The following is a 20,777-nucleotide window of genomic DNA, read 5'->3' on the forward strand; positions in this document are numbered from 1 at the left end:
ACATCAGGGGTCTTTGTTAAGAAACAACTGGATATGAGCCGTTTTTTCTGCCAGTGGGGGGGGGGGGGGGGGGGGGGGGGGGGGGGGGGCGCGGTAGCATCTATCGAAAACAAGAAATGTGATAGGAAGCAGCTGTAGCTATGAGGCAGTCAAAATAGTGGTCGCACCGTCGTCAATCACTGTGGGTGATCTATTTTACAAGTGGCAACTAGTCATATCTGACTAGTTTTAAATGTAGGCTATTTCTCCCCACAAAAGTTTGATAGCCTATCAGTCAGTCAGCTCCTATCCTCTACGCAGTGGAGAGGCACACAACACTGCCTGCTGATATAATTGGCTGCATCACGTTAGCGACAAATCTGGAGACTTCAAAAAGCATGTTTTAACGGAGTCCATTCCAACGAGGGGTGGCAATGTGCCAAAAAATGAGCGCTTCGCCTTGCTACATAAAGCAGCCCAGTCAAAATAGTCGTCGGACTGTCGTCAATCACTGTGGGTGATTTATTTTACAAGTGGCATTTCAAGTCATATCTAACTAGTTTTCAATGTATTTCTCCCCACACAAGTTAGGCTTTTTCTGACATGGGAGCAAGCAAGCAGCAGCAGCAGCAGACCTGATGCACTGGACCTGCCTGGCTGCAGCTGAAGCGCATTGGCCAAACAATCAATCAATCCGTTTTTGCAGCACTTGAGGAAACCGTGAGTTTGCTCGTTGATATAAGCGATTGCCCGAACGATTCATTAATTAATAAACTAGTGAACGTGAAGTGAGTCACGAGCCACACCTGCCCACTACGGATATGCGGATAATATCCTGCCAGCTGTTTAACATGAGCTGCGATTGCGTGGAAGCGGATCTTATACCGGTGGTCGAGGTAGATAAGATACGGACTCGCGGGAGTGCGCGTAGGCCGGCTAATTGTTGTTTAACATGCAGGCCAACCGGCTAGGTGCAGGTTATAATACGGATTCCACTGCATGTTAAGAAGTGGCTTATGGCATACATTCACTCACTTGATCAGTATACAGTACGTCCATATCTTTATACAGTCTATGGCAGACACTCACTCACTTAATCAGTATACAGTACGTCCATATCTTTATACAGTCTATGGCATACATTCACTCACTTGATCAGTATACAGTACGTCCCTATCTTCATACAGTCTATGGCAGACACTCACTCACTTGATCAGTATACAGTACGTCCATATCTTTATACAGCCTATGGCAGACACTCACTCACTTGATCAGTATACAGTACGTCCCTATCTTTATACAGTCTATGGCAGACACTCACTCACTTAATCAGTATACAGTACGTCGATATATCTTTATACAGTCTATGGCATACACTCACTCACTTGATCAGTATACAGCACCTGGCAGTGTTGGGCAAGTTACTGTCAAGATGTAATATACTACCAATAATACTAATAATAATAATAATACATTTTATTTATATAGCACTTTTCAAGACACTCAAAGTCGCTTATTAACTTAGTAACTATTACTAGTTACTTTCATTTGAAAGTAATACAATACTTTACAATATTACTGTCTGTGTAGAGTAACTTGTTACTTATTACACTACTTTTGCATTACTTTTACCAAAACAACAGCAGCAGCAGAATGACATTGCCGCCCCGGAACGATCCCGAAAAATAATTTCAACCGCCTTGAAGTCAGTGTAAACAATCCAAAATTCTAAATGTTATTCTTTTCCTTTGTTATTGTCATCTATAGTGGTTATTTGCAAAAAAACACACAGTTTGATTAGGAAATGAATGTATCTTTTTAAATATGTGCTTTGATTAAAAAATAAATAACTCAATTTGTAACTTGAGTTACTTGACAAAGTAACTGGGATAATATGACTGAAATCCTATAAGTAATACGTTATATTACTGAGTTACTGCTAAAAGTAATATATTACATTATGTTACTTTTGTAATGAGTTACCCCAACACTGGTACCTGGCAGGGAAACCCACATCTGTCAGCGTAGCACTGCACAAGTCGCACATTTATGACAGGTACACACACATTACCACACACACGCAGAAAGAGACACTGCAGGCCAGAATGGAGCCATTTTTGTCTGCAGCCAATGAGTAGATGACAGCCTGAACGAAGATGGCATTTTTCTTGGTAAACAAGTCTACATCAGTAAATGAGTCCATGGAGCAGCGCATTTCTGGGAACCAAATCTATAACCACAATTTGGCTTAATTGACTTGCGACGTTTTAACTATTGTTATTTATGCTTGGAGAAATGCTGGAGCATTCTCCAGCAGTACCGGCATTTCAGTGTGCACTAAGGAAGAGAAGGAGATTGAAGAGCGGAGGACACTGGCAGCTAGTCTGTCAGTCTCATAGGAAAACCGGGGAAATACACACACACACACACACACACACACACACACTCTCTCTCTCTCTATCCTGACACTCAGCTAAGTCAATGTTATCTCCATGAGTGATTTCCACATTAGACTGCGATCTCCCACCAGCTCTCCCGTGACTACACTTTCATCTGTAGTGCTCTCACACACTTTGCACACTGCTATGCTCCTCTTCAACTTCACCTCCATAGCAAGTGCTGCTGTATGACTACTCTTCAGGAAATCTATATCTATATATCCCAATGCCACATGCTCGGAATTGCATTGCGAGCTGAAGCCTGAAGCCTTAAAAGCATATTCCTGTTCATAGGATGTATTCTGAACCACGGCAGGTTCCACTTAAGGGAAAGGATATTAGATTAGGGCAACCTGGCGTGAACAGCTTGGGAGAGTGCTGTGTGGCGTATGCTTGACCTTGCAAAGACTCATAGTCTTTTTTTTTTCCTTTAGAGGATAAAAGTGAGCTATACCACCAGTTGATATGCAAATCTAGAGGCAATCGGTGAATGGGAGAATGTAATAGAAAAAAAAGACAATTAGCAAGATAAAATGAGGAAGGGGTTGAAAGAGGGAAACTACTGAGGAAAAGAGTGAGATAGAGAAGAAAGACCTCAGCATTTTCAAAGAGAATAAAGAGAATCACACAATGACCTGGAACATGCTGCAACTTGGAGGGTGAACTGAGTCACGCGTGTGTTCATGTGTTACAGTGTCTTCACATGCATTTGATTTGCCCCTTTCTGAACTCTTTTAGGGTATATCAAGGCTCGACATTAACGGATGCCTGGTTGCCCCGGGCAACCCCCCCAAAAAAAGGGCAACCATTTCTTGGCCTTTGGTTGCCACAGCTCGCACACAATCACAGCGGCTGCAAGACGCATGGTGAAGATGTCAAAAGTTCCGCTAAAAAGGAAAACAACGTCCTCAGAAGGGGGACCCGCTCAGAAAAAACAAACAGGACAAGTCGAACAACAAGGCACTTCTAGCTGAAACGTCAACACGAGTAACGTGGTCAGTGTCAGTTATGTTTAGCGTTACGTTATTGACGGTGAAGAATCTGATATTGATAATGACGTTAATAATAATAACGTTAATCCTCCTTATGCCGAGTGCCAGTGATGTCAATGATGTTATCGCCACTCAAATGCATTCTCATAAAGCAGCCGTGAAAATCTGGTGGAAGCCTTTTCAATAAAAAGTGAAACGACACACAGATGGTTTATAGTCACTTCAATAGAACTCTCCCCAATGCAAAATTCGAACAGGTTTAGTTGCCAGTAATGACAGTAAGACAGGTAGATGTAGTGAGCAAAGATGGATGATTTAATATTCCATAGCTCTGACCTAACCAAATTGTAGAAAAGGGTCCATAATGGCCCACCGTCAGGCCTGTTCTTGGGGCAGTCGATGCCCACGAGCCCGTAATGATGATGACATCATCAATGATGACGTCAGAGTTCACCTGTGAGGTCATCGGCGATGTCAGACATAACATATATATACAAGGTGCTCTGTGACGCTGTTTCCGGTATTCTTATTCCTTTCTATTCTACCTTCATAATGTCTACCCTTGCCACAACCAAATCCGAACCCGAGCTGAATCCTGGCTGTCTTACAACCAGCCAGGCCCTGGTGACCGACTGCCTTACAACCAGCCAGGTCACGAGTGGTATTCCTTCAACCGCGTCCGAGGACCGACATCTCTGTGGTTCTGATCGACCACAGCCCGTGAGCCCTCATCTACGATCCAGCACACTTCACGAGGCAAGCCCACAAGCTTCGCTACAAATTGGTCCTTCGAGCGGATCAGAGGACTTGCGACGCTCAGAGATGGAACAGGAGTCAGGTGAGCTCGCCCTGGTCACGGCACCTCGCCGACCAGAGGAGCAATCCTTTCCCCACCAGATCGTATCTGGATACAGCAGGAGTAGTACTCAGGGGCCAGACCCCCTACACTCCCACCAGACGATCCGATCGGGGCAGGAGCTCATCCGCAGCCACCAGGTAAACCGACTCCGTGTTCAGGTAGCACAAATTGAGGCAGATTTAGCCCAGATAAGGGCTGAGTTTAAGGCAGATGAAGCTGCAGAGAACTGTATGGAGCTCCTATGGATCAAGGCCAGCGCCCTACCGGCCTTTGGCCACGCTAGCGCTAGGAGGAAGGCACAGCAAGCAACATCTCATGAAGAGATCCTAAGGATGGAAGCCGTAATGGCGCAGGGCTATGCTAGGTTCCAGGCCAAGGCCCTCCAAGCTAGAGAGATAACCCGCCGCCTGGATAGAAGCCGACGCCTGCTGAGCCAAGCTGAGCAGGAGCCCCGGAGGGCGCCACCCACTTCACCGGTGGCCACACCCCGGCTGAACATTTCACCCGTGCCCCGCACCTCCCAAGACCAGGGTCAGGTCAGCACGGCGGCTCAAGAGCCAACGACCCAAACTACGGAACCCACTGTTCCAGTGCCAATGCCACCAACACTCCCACCTAGGACATGTCCGCCGACAAAGGTCGCCAACCCTGAGCATGCAATACAGTGCAACGGGGCGGCCAAGCCCGCCACTGGGATACCCCACACTCAGGTAGGCATGGCAAACGCTGGGACCAACAGCACGGGGCACAGTCAGCCGGCCGGCATCAATCATTCCCACAAGATAGCCGGACACGACCGCTGGGACCCCCCCAGAGGGCGGGACCAGCCATCTCAACTACCTATTCCCAGAATTCACCTCCTGGCCCTGCCCGGGCTCATGGAGACAACTCCAGCCAAGGCCTCTAGGGAGGCCAAGAAGTCCGAGCAAGTGGAGCAAGTGGACATGCCTTTGAGGACGGCGAGGCAGGAGCCCCAGATGCTTCACGGGCGGCCGTCTCCCTCATCGTCTCGCCGGCAATTCGCCCAGAGCAGACCTATCCCACACCGGTGCTCCACGGGGCGGCCAACGAGACACTAGGGGCAGAGGCCTCCCTCCAACGAGGGCAGACAAACTGCTTCCTCACCGACCCTACGCCGCTGAGGTTCCTCAACTGGAAACTCAAGCCACCAGAACCAGAGGCTCCTCACTACCGCAGTAGCTGGGTAGACCCCCAGCTCCTGAGCGGCTCCCGCGCTGACCTCACGCCGCTGAGTTTCCTCAACTGGAAACTCAAGCCACCAGAGGCCACTACAGCTCACTACATCAGTAGCTGGGTAGACCCCCTCCAGCTCCCACACACATCCTGGCCAAAGAGGACAGTCACCAAATCTTGGCTCTTGTGATGTACGGGACTGGACAACAGCGTGTAGACCCGTACCTACACCCGGCCGGTGGCCAAGCGGACCACAGCCCCCCTCACTGCCAGAATAATCAACCAAGCCCTGCCTATACCAGGTGGGACTGGAGGGCTATTCCGGCCATTTCTGGAAGAATACAGATTCCCCACAGGAATCTGGGAGCGGCTGTAGAAAAGGGTCCATAATGGCCCACCGTCAGGCCTGTTCTTGGGGCAGTCGATGCCCACGAGCCCGTAATGATGATGACATCATCAATGATGACGTCAGAGTTCACCTGTGAGGTCATCGGCGATGTCAGACATAACATATATATACAAGGTGCTCTGTGACGCTGTTTCCGGTATTCTTATTCCTTTCTATTCTACCTTCATAATGTCTACCCTTGCCACGACCAAATCCGAACCCGAGCTGAATCCTGGCTGTCTTACAACCAGCCAGGCCCTGGTGACCGACTGCCTTACAACCAGCCAGGTCACGAGTGGTATTCCTTCAACCGCGTCCGAGGACCGACATCTCTGTGGTTCTGATCGACCACAGCCCGTGAGCCCTTATCTACGATCCAGCACACTTCACGAGGCAAGCCCACAAGCTTCGCTACAAATTGGTCCTTCGAGCGGATCAGAGGACTTGCGACCCTCAGAGATGGAACAGGAGTCAGGTGAGCTCGCCCTGGTCACGGCACCTCGCCGACCAGAGGAGCAATCCTTTCCCCACCAGATCGAATCTGGATACAGCAGGAGTAGTACTCAGGGGCCAGACCCCCTACACTCCCACCAGACGATCCGATCGGGGCAGGAGCTCATCCGCAGCCACCAGGTAAACCGACTCCGTGTTCAGGTAGCACAAATTGAGGCAGATTTAGCCCAGATAAGGGCTGAGTTTAAGGCAGATGAAGCTGCAGAGAACTGTATGGAGCTCCTATGGATCAAGGCCAGCGCCCTACCGGCCTTTGGCCACGCTAGCGCTAGGAGGAAGGCACAGCAAGCAACATCTCATGAAGAGATCCTAAAGATGGAAGCCGTAATGGCGCAGGGCTATGCTAGGTTCCAGGCCAAGGCCCTCCAAGCTAGAGAGATAACCCGCCGCCTGGATAGAAGCCGACGCCTGCTGAGCCAAGCTGAGCAGGAGCCCCGGAGGGCGCCACCCACTTCACCGGTGGCCACACCCCGGCTGAACATTTCACCCGTGCCCCGCACCTCCCAAGACCAGGGTCAGGTCAGCACGGCGGCTCAAGAGCCAACGACCCAAACTACGGAACCCACTGTTCCAGTGCCAATGCCACCAACACTCCCACCTAGGACATGTCCGCCGACAAAGGTCGCCAACCCTGAGCATGCAATACAGTGCAACGGGGCGGCCAAGCCCGCCACTGGGATACCCCACACTCAGGTAGGCATGGCAAACGCTGGGACCAACAGCACGGGGCACAGTCAGCCGGCCGGCATCAATCATTCCCACAAGATAGCCGGACACGACCGCTGGGACCCCCCCAGAGGGCGGGACCAGCCATCTCAACTACCTATTCCCAGAATTCACCTCCTGGCCCTGCCCGGGCTCATGGAGACAACTCCAGCCAAGGCCTCTAGGGAGGCCAAGAAGTCCGAGCAAGTGGAGCAAGTGGACATGCCTTTGAGGACGGCGAGGCAGGAGCCCCAGATGCTTCACGGGCGGCCGTCTCCCTCATCGTCTCGCCGGCAATTCGCCCAGAGCAGACCTATCCCACACCGGTGCTCCACGGGGCGGCCAACGAGACACTAGGGGCAGAGGCCTCCCTCCAACGAGGGCAGACAAACTGCTTCCTCACCGACCCTACGCCGCTGAGGTTCCTCAACTGGAAACTCAAGCCACCAGAACCAGAGGCTCCTCACTACCGCAGTAGCTGGGTAGACCCCCAGCTCCTGAGCGGCTCCCGCGCTGACCTCACGCCGCTGAGTTTCCTCAACTGGAAACTCAAGCCACCAGAGGCCACTACAGCTCACTACATCAGTAGCTGGGTAGACCCCCTCTAGCTCCCACACACATCCTGGCCAAAGAGGACAGTCACCAAATCTTGGCTCTTGTGATGTACGGGACTGGACAACAGCGTGTAGACCCGTACCTACACCCGGCCGGTGGCCAAGCGGACCACAGCCCCCCTCACTGCCAGAATAATCAACCAAGCCCTGCCTATACCAGGTGGGACTGGAGGGCTATTCCGGCCATTTCTGGAAGAATACAGATTCCCCACAGGAATCTGGGAGCGGCTGTAGAAAAGGGTCCATAATGGCCCACCGTCAGGCCTGTTCTTGGGACAGTTGATGCCCACGAGCCGGCGCGCCAACGACGTAATGATGATGACATCATCAATGATGACGTCAGAGTTCACCTGTGAGGTCATCGGCGACGTCAGGCGGTCTAGGCTGACTGTGATGGCAGACGGGACTTTACGGGGTCACCGATGATGTCATAGCATAGAGTTCACCTGTGAGGTCATCGGCGATGTCAGACATAACATATATATACAAGGTGCTCTGTGACGCTGTTTCCGGTATTCTTATTCCTTTCTATTCTACCTTCATAATGTCTACCCTTGCCACGACCAAATCCGAACCCGAGCTGAATCCTGGCTGTCTTACAACCAGCCAGGCCCTGGTGACCGACTGCCTTACAACCAGCCAGGTCACGAGTGGTATTCCTTCAACCGCGTCCGAGGACCGACATCTCTGTGGTTCTGATCGACCACAGCCCGTGAGCCCTCATCTACGATCCAGCACACTTCACGAGGCAAGCCCACAAGCTTCGCTACACAAATCAAACTGACATCACTATTGTGAACACAAAACAAAGAACACTTCTGATATAATATGATATTAGTGTTTTAGTAGAGTGTATCACTCAATACAAAAAATAAAGGCTTTCATAGAACCAAAAGCCTATGGCTTAGTCTGCAGAAAAAAAACACAACAAAAGCCATAGTAATTTAGAATCAGCTGTGCATAAACTACTTCTGTTTTTAAATACAAAAATGTGAAATTACAATATTATCGCTTATTGGACAGGTACGCAGGTATTTGTCGGTTATAGTATCGCCTGAAAAAATCCCCCCCAAAATCTATAAATCCCCCTTATCTGAAGAACATAAGGGGGGAATTCCCCCTTAGTTTGCAAAGTGAATTTTAAGCCCTGAGACTGCTTGGGAGTTTCAGTGGCAGGAGAGTCTACCGGCAGGGAAGGGACTCTGGAGGACAGATGATGATGTCATACCCGAAAAGTACTTAAAGAGGCACTTACCCCCACCAGATTTCTGGCAAAACGGTATTCTCCTTGATTTGAATTCTGCAGGCAAGATGGCTGCCTATAGTCCCTTGTACCCTGGCAGAATTCCTAGCACATAAACTAACTAATAACTTGGCCAATAAGTATGTAACATACAAAATAAAACAAACGGTAATGTCTTCATTTGATGTAGAATGCAGAGGACATGTAACTGGTTCGTTAAACTCGCATTCCAGGAATATTGTATTTACCGCACTGCTCCACGTTAACGTAGGTGGCTCGTGCCTCAGAGAGCTTGGTTGTCCTGGAACCCACTCGCTTAGCGCCAGAACACACTCGATTTGGGGGTGGAACACGCCAGTATTAGCCAACGTCAACCCCAGTGCCCAGAACTGTCAAATCAGATCATCGACAGAGACGCAATGGCCCACCTCCCAACCCCTCCTTATTTTTTTTGCTTGACAGCCAGTATTTTCAGTATATTGTTATAAATATAGCCACGTTATAAACAACTAACCAATGCTAGTGGTCCATATGGAAATGGTGTTACTTGAAATGGTTAAAAGTTATATCAATTTGGTCATTCAGTGGCGTTTTACTGCCATATAAAGTAACTAACGTTAGCCGCTAGTATTTGCCACAGTAGCTGACTACCCATAATGCATTATGTTATCCCAGCACCCGAACGGCTCGCACTACATTTAATGCATAAAATAAAGCTGATATACAATTGATTCACATTGAAGTACACCCCGCGCAAATACCACCGTGACGCAACGATGTACCAAATCGTCCATTCATTTGAGCCCCCCCCAAAAAAGCAGGTTTGAACCCATAGAGGGCACTTATGCTGGTGAAAATGATAAAGCTTGTAGAATATTATCAGTTTGGTCTCAAATGTGGAAATTTTGACCAGAATTCTTCACACCACCCCAAAAGCCATATATATTGGTTAAAAGCTGAAAAAAATGTTTTGGGGTTAGTTACACTTTAAAAGAGGCATCCAACGTGTCAGGTTCCTGTAACCAATTTGGGTTTATCCATTTTATTGAGAGAAATCACACCCAGGTGTTGAATTATGCGGTACAGGTTTCGGCCCCTTCTCCCCCACCCCCTCTCCATATCCACAGGCTACTCCTGATTGGTCTATCCTCCCGTGATACAAATCGACAATGTGCTACAAATGGACACCCTCCCTCATTCCACGTATAGAAGCAGCTGGACTGCTTAATTTTTTTATCAATACGGGTTTTGAAAACAACTTTGAATTACTTTAAAACAAATGTCTTATGTGCGTGTGTGTTTACCAAAACTACGTATTAATATGAACTCTGGATCTTAGCGCTATGGTATAGAAGTTATTGTAGTTTCAAAATGTATTGTATAAATGTATGGATGTAATATGCAAATTCATGCAGCAAAAACCTTATCAGATCATCTACTCTATAGAGAGAACCAGTGGTGTAAGGATGATGTTGATATCCAGTATTGTTCTGGAGTTGTTGTATTTACAGTCTATGGGCTCTATCTTCCGACAGGCGCTATCCCCTAATAGCGCTTGCGCACCTGTTTGCGCGTGCCTTAAGGCACGGAAGATAGCATTCCGCCTTGCGCCGTCCGCCAGGTGTTCTGCCGAGTTTTGCTCCCCCGCCGAGCAGCAAAAAAAAGCACCCCCACCTCACGGGAGCATACTTGTAATGATTTATACAGACATGTAACTGTTTAAAAGTGATATAATTGTCTGGTAGACGTGACCTCCCTGATTTCTAAGTTAAAACAGCCCCGAAATATGTTGGGGATGCAATTCTCGGCCGGGATGCGGAAAGGTTCACGGCATGTGTCGCAAGCGCAAATTAGAGCCATGCCAAAATCATCTGCGCCCCAAAATGCCTGCGCAAACGGGATTTGGGCGGTCTTAACTACCAGGATTATTCACAGGCGTGGCCAGGCAAGGCTGGGCATTACGTCAATCAAAACCAATCAGATTCCCGTCTCGCAATGGCTGTTTGCGCGAGGAATGCAATATGCTGTAATTCTCTCCATGCGTAATAGAGTGTACTCACTCGTGCGAGGACAGAGGGAGCTTATTGACAGATCGTCTGTGGTGCCCACGACCCTTCGGGTTATGAAGGTAAATAGCCTATGTCCATTGTCCAACAAGTTTTCTCAATTAATTTCCCTCTTTGCGATGTGATAAGTTTCTCAGTGAGTTATAGTTCACCTCACTGAATTATTTGCTAATACCCAATTTTAGCAGCATAATTTGATGTCTTGGCGTGGCAAGGCTGTGCGTAATGACACATCCAAAAGGAATTCCACTTTCCACTGCGCAAATACCTCTCTGCGCTGGGAGCGCAGCCGTAATCTCTATAGTTCAATGATGTTCATCATGTCTTCATTTTTACATAGACGTTTTTGTTTTCTTGTGTTCAGACATAGGTTTATAGATGTTATTTATTTACCTTGACAGTTTCGACGAGTCAACTCTCGTCTTCTTCAGAAGCAGTCGCACTGACAGCTGGGTATGACGTGTCAACCAGTTGCTTTTCAGCCGTAATCTCTGTGCAGCGCACCCAGTACAGAGAGGTATTTGCGCATAAGAGGTCCTTTTCAAAGCTCTTAGCGCAAAGTAATTGCGCGCTGCTGACAATAGGGTAATGCCATCAATCCCACATTTTAGCGCTGAAACGCCTGTGTTACGGCCTTGGTCAGAGCCTGGCCTTGGGTTTGGTTTGTGTGTTGCATTCTCTCACCTCTGTCTCTATTCCAGACACGCCCCCCCCCCCCTCTGATTGACTGATTACTTTGAGGAGCCCTCACCTGGAGCTGGTTCCAATCAAGCCAGCATAAGAAGCCAGGGAGACTCCAGTGCTGGGCCTTCTGCCACTTCGACAGCCAGCACTTGCTCCGTGTGCACACTTGAGACTGCAGCTCTCTCTATTGGCTGGTAGCTCATCTGCTGTCTATTCTTTTTGCTCTCAACTTGATGGTGAACATTATCTTGATTGGCCTTTTCTTGTTAATACCTGTGCTCTTAGAGGCCTATTGATAGACCTGGTATTGACCCTGTAGCTGGTTTTCTGGCCTATTCCCACTAGCTACTGTTTGCTGTATTCCTTAACCCTGGGTTCGATTTCAGTTTTGTTTTCTTTTTGTTTTGTTAACCACTAACTCAGGAAGCCCTGTAGGGGTGTGCTGCCCTTTATTTTCATCCCCCCTTTTCTCCTGTTTTTTTGTAGGCTAGGAAGGGTAGAATTGTGTTTTTGTTTCAGTGTAGTTTGCTTTATTTTCCATGTAAATTTGTTGGGCTTTTGGCCACCCTGAAGCTACTGGCTTGCCTGTGATTTAACTCTTTTGTTTAAAATAAATCCTTGTTTGATCCTTTTCAACTCAGTTCATCTCTTTTTGTTCCTAGACCTTTTTATGTTACACCTGTTCGCCCTAGACTTTATCATGGTCGTAACATAAATGGGGGCTCGTCCGGGATATTCTTTGTAATCTGGGTTATAGTCTAGGAAATTTGTAGTAGCCTGGTGCTATTGTTGAAAGTTTGGGCCAAACTTTCTGCTTTCTGTGTGCACAAGCTGTGTTTTGGCTGTCTTGTCTTCTCCTCCTGCCTTTTGCTGTGGTGCTAAGAGGTATGGCTTTTAATTTGGAGGAGTTTGTGAGTAATCCCACTTTAGACCTGATTGACACATGTACAAAGGAGGACTTGTGTTCAATTGCTACACACTATGGCATTGTGGTGTCTAAATCTCTGGTGAAAAAGGAGTTGAAAGCTGTTATTGTCGATGCCTTGGTGGAACAAGGTGTAGTTCACTTACCTGAGCAGCAGGGAGCTTCAAATGCTCCTGCTGAGGAGGCCCCTGAATCTCCTGGAGAGGAAGTGAGTGGTGTTGTAAAACTCCAGTTTAAGTCACCACCATCGATTGAAGGTGCGTTTGGCTCGCCTTCAGCTTGAAGTTCAGGACAAAGCAGAAGCTCGGAGAGAGGAGCTACAATTCCGGTTGGAAGTCCATAGGATTGAGGCGGACACTGCATTTAGAATACGCCAGCTTGAATTGCAGTCGAAGGTGAGCGCTGGGTCTGGTGTGCTCCAGCCATCAAGCACCCTGGCTCCACCGCCTGCACCCTCTCCATCGGTCCCAATTCCCCCTGCTCCAGCTTTTGATGTGAGTAAAAACATTGCTTTGGTTCCTCCATTTCGGGAATCTGAAGTTGAGTCATACTTTAGTGCATTTGAGCGCATTGCTGCGGCATTGCACTGGCCTAAAGATGTCTGGCCCTTATTGCTTCAGTGCAAATTAACTGGTAGAGCACAGGAGGCCTGTGCAGCCCTTTCCTTAGAAGATAGCCTACAGTATGATGCTGTTAAGTCTGCTATCCTTAGAACATACGAACTTGTCCCTGAAGCATATAGACAACGTTTTCGCAATTTGAAAAAATCTTACTCCCAAACGTTTGTTGAATTTGCCAGAGAAAAAGGCACACTCTTTGATAGGTGGTGTCTTGCCAGCAAAGCCAATGACTTCAGTTCTCTACGTGAATTAATTCTCTTGGAAGAGTTCAAGATTTGTGTGCCAGATCGCACTGTGGTTTACTTAAATGAACAAAAAGCAACCACATTACAGGAGGCAGCGGTCCTGGCAGAGGAGTTTGCGTTAACACATAAAAGTGTGTTTGTGGGAAAACGTGAACCCTCCTTTCGTGACAACACTCTAGTGGGTAAAAATGATTCTCAGCCCATGCGTCCTACAGTGTCTTCTTCAGGACCCAAGTCTGACACAGGATGTAGCTACTGCCACAAACTTGGTCATGTGATTAAAGACTGCTTTACATTGAAGCGCAAACAGCAGCCCCTGCGTTTTCTTCCACCAAAAGGTGTGAGCTTGGTGAAAACAATCCCCCCTGTCTCCCAGATACCGCCTGCCAAGCCATTGGAGGGGCCTGATGAATGTTTCAAGCCTTTCATATCTGATGGGTTTGTGTCTTTGACAGGGAAGACTGAGGATCAGCAGCCTGTCAGGATGGTACCGATGAGCTCAGCCATCCTGTCTGCTACTACTCCGCCAAGTTCAAGTGTCACCAGCTCGGGTACTCCACCATTGAGAAAGAGACCCTCGCCATGTTCCTTGCCCTGCAGTACTTTGATGTTTACGTGGGTTCCAGCCCAATTCCAGTGGTGGTGTACACCGATCACAATCCATTGGTGTTCCTGGCCAGGATGTACAACCACAACCACTGACTGATGCGCTGGGCCCTGATGGCACAGGACTACAACCTGGACATCCGACACAAGAAGGGGTCCGAGAACATAGTAGCGGATGCTCTGTCCTGACAGTGGGCCTGACAGTTAAGTTACGTAACTTTTGTAAATTGAACGTACAATATTAATTGTTTTTTATTTTTGATCTATTTACTATATGTAAATTCTTATGTGAGGGGGTGTTACGGCCTTGGTCAGAGCCTGGCCTTGGGTTTGGTTTGTGTGTTGCATTCTCTCACCTCTGTCTCTATCCCGGACGAGCCCCCATTTATGTTACGTCCCTTAAATGTGTGTCTAGGGTGAAAAGGTGTAACATAAGGAGTCCAGGAAAAAGGGAAATAGGCTGAATTAAAGTGTACCAAAACAATGATTTATTTTAACAAAGGTTGGTTCAAATAAGAAAAAAGCTAATACAAAAGAGCTAATGCAAAAAGGGCTTGAGGAGAGAGCAAGGAAGGTGGTGGGTCAGTGTTAGCGGAGCGCTCTGCGTGCTTAACACTGGCCCTCCACCTTCCTTGCTCTCTCCTCAAGCCCTTTTTGCATTAGCTCTTTTGTATTAGCTTTTTTCTACTTTCAGCTAATGTTAATTGTTTTTGGGTAGCTCTGTTTGTGGCCCTTGGTCACTTGACAGCCAACACTTTTTTGTGTGTGCTTTGAAGCTGTAGCTATTTCTATTAGCTGTCAGCCTATTTGCCCTCTGTAACTGTCTTAAGTTACTCATTGGCCTTGCCTTAACCTATGCTTCTTGGCCTTTTGTTAGATGTAGCCTAACTATTTCTCATGCACACACTCATTGGTCTACTTGGCTACTTTGTATATCACTTGCCTTTTTGTTTGATTCCTGTTTATTGTTAATATTAAGGAAGCCCTGTAGGGGTGTGTCGCCCTTTTCTTTACACCCACTTTTCTCCTGTTTTTTGTAGGTTTAAGGAGGAGTAGTTTTGTCTCTTTGTTTATAGTCTAGTTTATTTTATTTTTAGGTAAACTGATTGGGCTTTGGCCACCCTGACGTCACTGTGCTTCTTTATTTGAACCAACCTTTGTTAAAATAAATCATTGTTTTGGTACACTTTAATTCAGCCTATTTCCCTTTTTCCTGGACTTCTTATGTTACACCTTTTCACCCTAGACACACATTTAAGGGACGTAACAGCCTGCTTTGGCATGGGGCAGCCAATGCCCAGTACAATTATCACAGGCATGCGCTTGTGTCCGCCCCCAATTTGCATTGCGCACAGCGTTAAACAAGCACAAACGCTAAATTAGCGCTTTTGGCAAGATAGAGCCCTATATGTGCACAGAAAGGCACACAAACAAAAAGATGCTACCATAACAACACAATGTCACTCACACACACACACACACACACACACACACACTTCACCCCACCACATTTCCCTATGCTCCAAATAGAGAATAATATTTGAGCTACGTCGGTGGTGTAGATCTAATTAAAAGATGGCGGTGGCCAAAACCACAGAGGAAAAAGGAACAAATACTGTGACTATGCCCTAGCATCTTTATTTTCCTTCATTCTGCTGGGGTAGGATATGAGTGCTCAAGAATAATAACTACAATATCAGACAAAAGCTAAATTGCTCATTTTTATTCGTTCAATATTGTTGCCTAAGATTCATGTCAGTACCAGCCACACCGGGTTTGATATTAATGTGATGAAAGAAGCCGGGAAAGAAAAGAGGGCAGCCGATGACGTCTTTTCCCCATTGTGGAAATACAGATTTTTTTTATTTGCTTCTGCAATTCTGTCTGGCAAGTCAAGCCAGATTTAGAATTTACATAATTACTACATCTTTTATTGTTACTGAAGAATTAGGCTTACTAGGCTCCGGGCTTACTCATTGGATCATGGCACTACAAATTCAGCTTGTTTACTGTAATGAAAAATACAATGAAACTTCAATGTCTGTAAAACGCTAGCTTTGACATACAGCCGTATTAGTTCATAGATGAGTTATAGCTTACTTTTCACATTTAGATTTGAGTCGTATTCAGAAGTATATCATTTTGACTGGGGTGCACTGATGGCACAGCTGGCTTGAGGTGCAAAACATGTATTTATGGTTTTAAATTTTGCTCATGGCTGCTGCGTATTGTCTAATTGAGCCTTAGCCCTCGTTCACACCATTATGCCAAAGCCACGCTCAAGCTATGCTGGAGCCATGCAGTTTCATTTCGGCGTCCTTGTTAACAGGCGAGACCGTTCACACCAACCGCACGCCACGCCACTCTCAAGCCACGCTGAAGCGATAGCTCAGGATTCTGTTCTATTTTCCAAGCGTGCGCGCGCTGAAGCCGAGCTGCCAGGCATGAAGTTAATTCAGGCTGTTGGCGGGGGCAAGGCGCGCCGAGCGAGGGGCTGAGGAAAAGAGAGTGCCTCTTGTGTGACCAGTTATGCGTGACACTCAGCTTCAGCGTGGCTTTGCTGTATGGTGTGAACAAAGGCTTAGTCATGGTGATGGTGATAATGAATGGGGAGACTGTCCTTCAAGAGGAAGGCCTGGGTTGCAGCAAACATCCACATCACTGAAGTGTCCTTGAGCGAAACACAGAGCCCCAGGCATGCTGCTGTGTTGCTGACCCTGAATGTCCCTACAGCCATCAATGGATCAGCAGAAAGTTTAGGAAGTAATGTGCAAACTCACTCCAGGACGTCTCGGTTGAAGGGCTTCTTGCTGTTGCCCAGGAACTCTCCGATCATCTGTCGGCTCAGACCCTTTCTCTGCAGCAGGAAGTGGGCCACGCCTATGGGCGTGTCCGGGATGAAGCCGCGTGAGATCAGGAACTGAAGGCCCTTGTCCGGGTTCCTGAGAGAGATGAGGGAGAGGAGAAGGAAACAGATTGCATGAGTAAAATGGAGAAAGATTTTCAGCCCCAACTTGGCACTGTTTGTTTTATGCTGAATTAAGATGTCTACCTGGCAGGGACGCGTGATGCCCTGGTCCTTCGTCGTCTGTGCTGGCCCTGCTCTCCTCTGCCACTCTCCCCACCTGGACGCTGAACTAAGACTGCTGCCCTCTCTCAGAACTTTTAGCGCAGACCTCAGCCCCTTCTGACGCACACACTGCCTCTCTTTCTTTAGTATCTTTCCGTTTTCTCTTGTCATTTTCTTTTTGTTGCCCATGACTTTGTCAATGTTTTAACCAACACCCATTGCACGCTCAGCCATCCCGAGGGAGGGATTCTATTTGCATGTAGCCGCCCCCGAGGTTCCTTCCCATCTTTTCCTACAATGTTTTTTTTCTTGTGGGCAGTTGGTGACTGTGCATTTAGGGTCAAGGCAGGGGGGTGCCAGGTAGGTTATGGCAGATTAGGCGGTAGAATAGATAGATTGTTTGTTTTGCTACATACTGTAGTTTAGTTTAGGTTAGGCTAGGGTAGACTAGGCTGTAGAATAGCTAGATTGCTTGTCTTGCTAAACTCAGTTTTTTCACTATGCTTGTCTTTTGTAAGTCCATTCAATTTTGTTCATTGATTGTGTTTAGTTAGATCTAGCTAGACACATCATAAAGTCCTTAGAGACATGCTTGTGATTTAGAGCTATAGTATATAAATAAACAAACTTGAAACTTTTAAACCTGCGCAGCTGCAATATCCTCAACATTGGTAGTAGTAGTGACATACTGTGGAAGCCTCTTCCTGTGAGGAATTACAGATGATTTAATTGCTCTTTAACAAGTAGTAGCAGTACTGTATCAAATCCATTTGTTGAGCAGCACAATATCTATGGCCGGGTAACTACAGTATACAGTATTACACACGCAAACTCTGCTCTCTGTTTCAAAGTGGAACTACAGCCATTCATTATTTGAGGGTAATGGCAGAGAGAGAGCATTAACGGTCATAAAAATAAACAATAAAAAATGATGCATTGCGGTAATGAGGTTCTTGAAATTAAAATCACTGCACCGGCTCTGTGTAGGTGGACACTGTTAAAAATGATCAAACACAATAGGGCAGAATCTCATCTGTATTCATTCATTCCCATGTTGAATTATAACATTCATTAACAACTACTAAACAGCTTGACACACTGCTACACTCAGAGGATGCTCCCAGAATCACAATGGCTGATTTGGGATGCAGTTCTACTGTATCTATAAACCCCCTGTTTGTTTGTATGCACACACTCAGAAACATTCTTACCAAGTCTGCACAAACTCTTTGAGGCAGAACCAGAACATCTCATCAGCTTCTTCCCAACTGCCACCCACCTCTTCAATGAGGCTTGAAAGCCCCATGGACTAGGGACTTTATCCCCCACACCCCGGTGCCCCCTGAGCACAGCCGGCTTGGCAACGGGCTGGGATCCCCCCTACTGACATGATCCTACCGCCCTCCTGGCCCCCATCATAAATCTGTCACTATTTTCTATCTATCTTTTGTCTTCAACTATTGATGTGAGCGCTGTGCTGCATACTTGCAGTAAGACAAATTCCTCGTTTGCAATCTCATTATTTACTGTGGCCATTAAAATTAATCTTGAATCTTGTCTAACCTTTACGGGATACGCCAACATTTTGAGAGTTTATTTAGTTTAGCGATATTGCCGATATTAGATGTATGTAGATGCCTTTATAGTCACTCTGCGTGCAGTACAAACAGCGGTAGAGCCCTCGCTGCTACTTAGCTTAGCGCTGAAATAAAAATAATAAATAATAATAATAATAATAATAATAATAATGAAATAATAATCCAAAGTTACGTGAAACGGTCACTTTCGTAGTAAATCCACACACCGAGAACTAACAAAGTGTAGCCGAACTAACACAGAGTAACCGAAGTTACTTCCTTGTTTGCCATGAGGCGCATGCGCTGTACTGATGACTGCACACAGCGCATGCGCCTCATGGCAAACAAGGAAGTAACTTCGGTCATACTCTGTTAGTTCGGTTACTCTTTGTTAGTTCTCGGTGTGTGGATTTACTACGAAAATGACAGTTTCACGTAACTTTGGATTATTATTTCATGGCGTGGTGATTACACGAGTCACAACATGTACATGTGAGGGTTTCTGGCGCTGTTGGAATGTGTATTTTGGGTGACTGAACGGGGGTAGGCAGCGGTACCATAGACTGCCATTGTAGTGCTAAGCTAAGTAGCAGCGAGCTCTCTACCACTGTTTGTAATGCACACAGAGTGAAGATAATGGCATCTACATACTAGTTTTAATATCGGCAATATGGCAAATGGCCTAAACTCTGAAAATGTTGGCATGTCCCTGTAAATAATGTGTTGTTTGTTGTTGTCTCTTTGCCTATGTTCTTATCAGCAGTCTTCCTGACAGTTTTCACCTGACTGCATAGCAGAAAGCGCTCACTTATGAGCAGGCATGGGAGCAATACCTCCACTATTTATAGCCTTATTAGAAACAGAGGACAGGAAAGTAGTTGCACCAGGGAGGCTATTATTGCCACAGCTCTCCCTCTCCCCTCTGCACAGTGATTAAACCACAGCCTTTACATAACGCAGCGCTGTGTACCGCGGCTAATGGGCTTAGTAAGGCGAGGGGAGGATAAGGGGGTGGATAGAGGGGAGGAGGCTGGAAGAGGGCCAGGCGGCGCAGATGTGCGAGGAGCGGAGAGGGAGGACGAGGAGCGGGCGGAGCCAGGGCTGTGGCCTCTCCTGCTGGCATCTGCTGCGACAGCCTCAGCACGCTCCCTGCCCACGTCTCGCCAAGTGAAATTGGCAGACATCACTCGTTTGAAATTGGTGTTTGCCAAACAACAGAAGGAATGCACATGGAAATTATTATTAGTAATCGGAAAGGGGATGGAAGGATGATAGATAGATAGATAGATAGATAGAGAGATAGATAGAGAGATAGATAGATAGATAGAGAGATAGATAGATCTAACACTGGAGAGGGTAATTTGGAGTTGAAGTGAGAAAGAAGAGCAACGGTGAGATACACGGTGCCAGACAAGACTCAGATGTCACACTGAAAGGACAACTCCCTAGTCAACTGCTACACACACACACACACACACACACACGCACTCCCCTTTCCTTTGCCTTTGCACCGATGCAACTTTTCTACCTCACCCTGGACTCACAGTGAATCATAAAGCACATTGATATCCACGTCTATTAGCTCTCTATGTCATTTCCAATGGGCAGACACGCCTCGACACGCGCGGCTCCCGCTCCTCGCTACTGTGTTTTATAGCCCTTACAACGGCTTAACCGTCAGCACTGTCATGTCGCCCGACGCTTTGGATGCACACACTCCTGTTTCATTACTAAACAGTGACAGATTGATGGCGGGTTCGGCGCGCTGTGCGTTCTTCTGAGTGGAAACACGACTGCACGCTGTAACCGCTCCCACACCCCCACACATTGCGCTGATATGGAGCCGCTGTTGTAAAGTGCTTCACTTGCCCATCGACTATATTGTAGCGGGCTGGATTTGTGTGCTACTGTATTTGTCTATGACTGTCCTGTGCATGTGGGTTACCTTTGGGGTTTGACATGTCTGTGGGGATTTACAGGGTTCTGTGAAGGCAGCATACAGCCAGTGGGTGGGGTGAGAGAGAGGGGCTCACCTGTTATTGGCTGGGGGGAGGGGAGC

The 20,777-nt window shown here is 47.2% G+C and overlaps 1 protein-coding gene across 1 annotated transcript in view; it reads right to left on the reverse strand.

Annotated features, from left to right (window-relative positions):
• The window catches only part of iqsec3a (IQ motif and Sec7 domain ArfGEF 3a), a gene marked incomplete at both ends in the record, with an annotated part of 237,932 nt that overhangs the window by 61,774 nt on the left and 155,381 nt on the right, over positions 1-20,777 (reverse strand). The window contains one exon of the mRNA XM_083652288.1: positions 16,852-17,013. Coding sequence (XP_083508414.1) covers positions 16,852-17,013 — 162 coding nt within the window. The remainder of the gene's footprint in view (positions 1-16,851; positions 17,014-20,777) is intronic.

This window comes from Poromitra crassiceps (assembly GCF_964638095.1).
Source record: "Poromitra crassiceps genome assembly, chromosome: 2".
NCBI lineage: Eukaryota > Metazoa > Chordata > Actinopteri > Beryciformes > Melamphaidae > Poromitra > Poromitra crassiceps.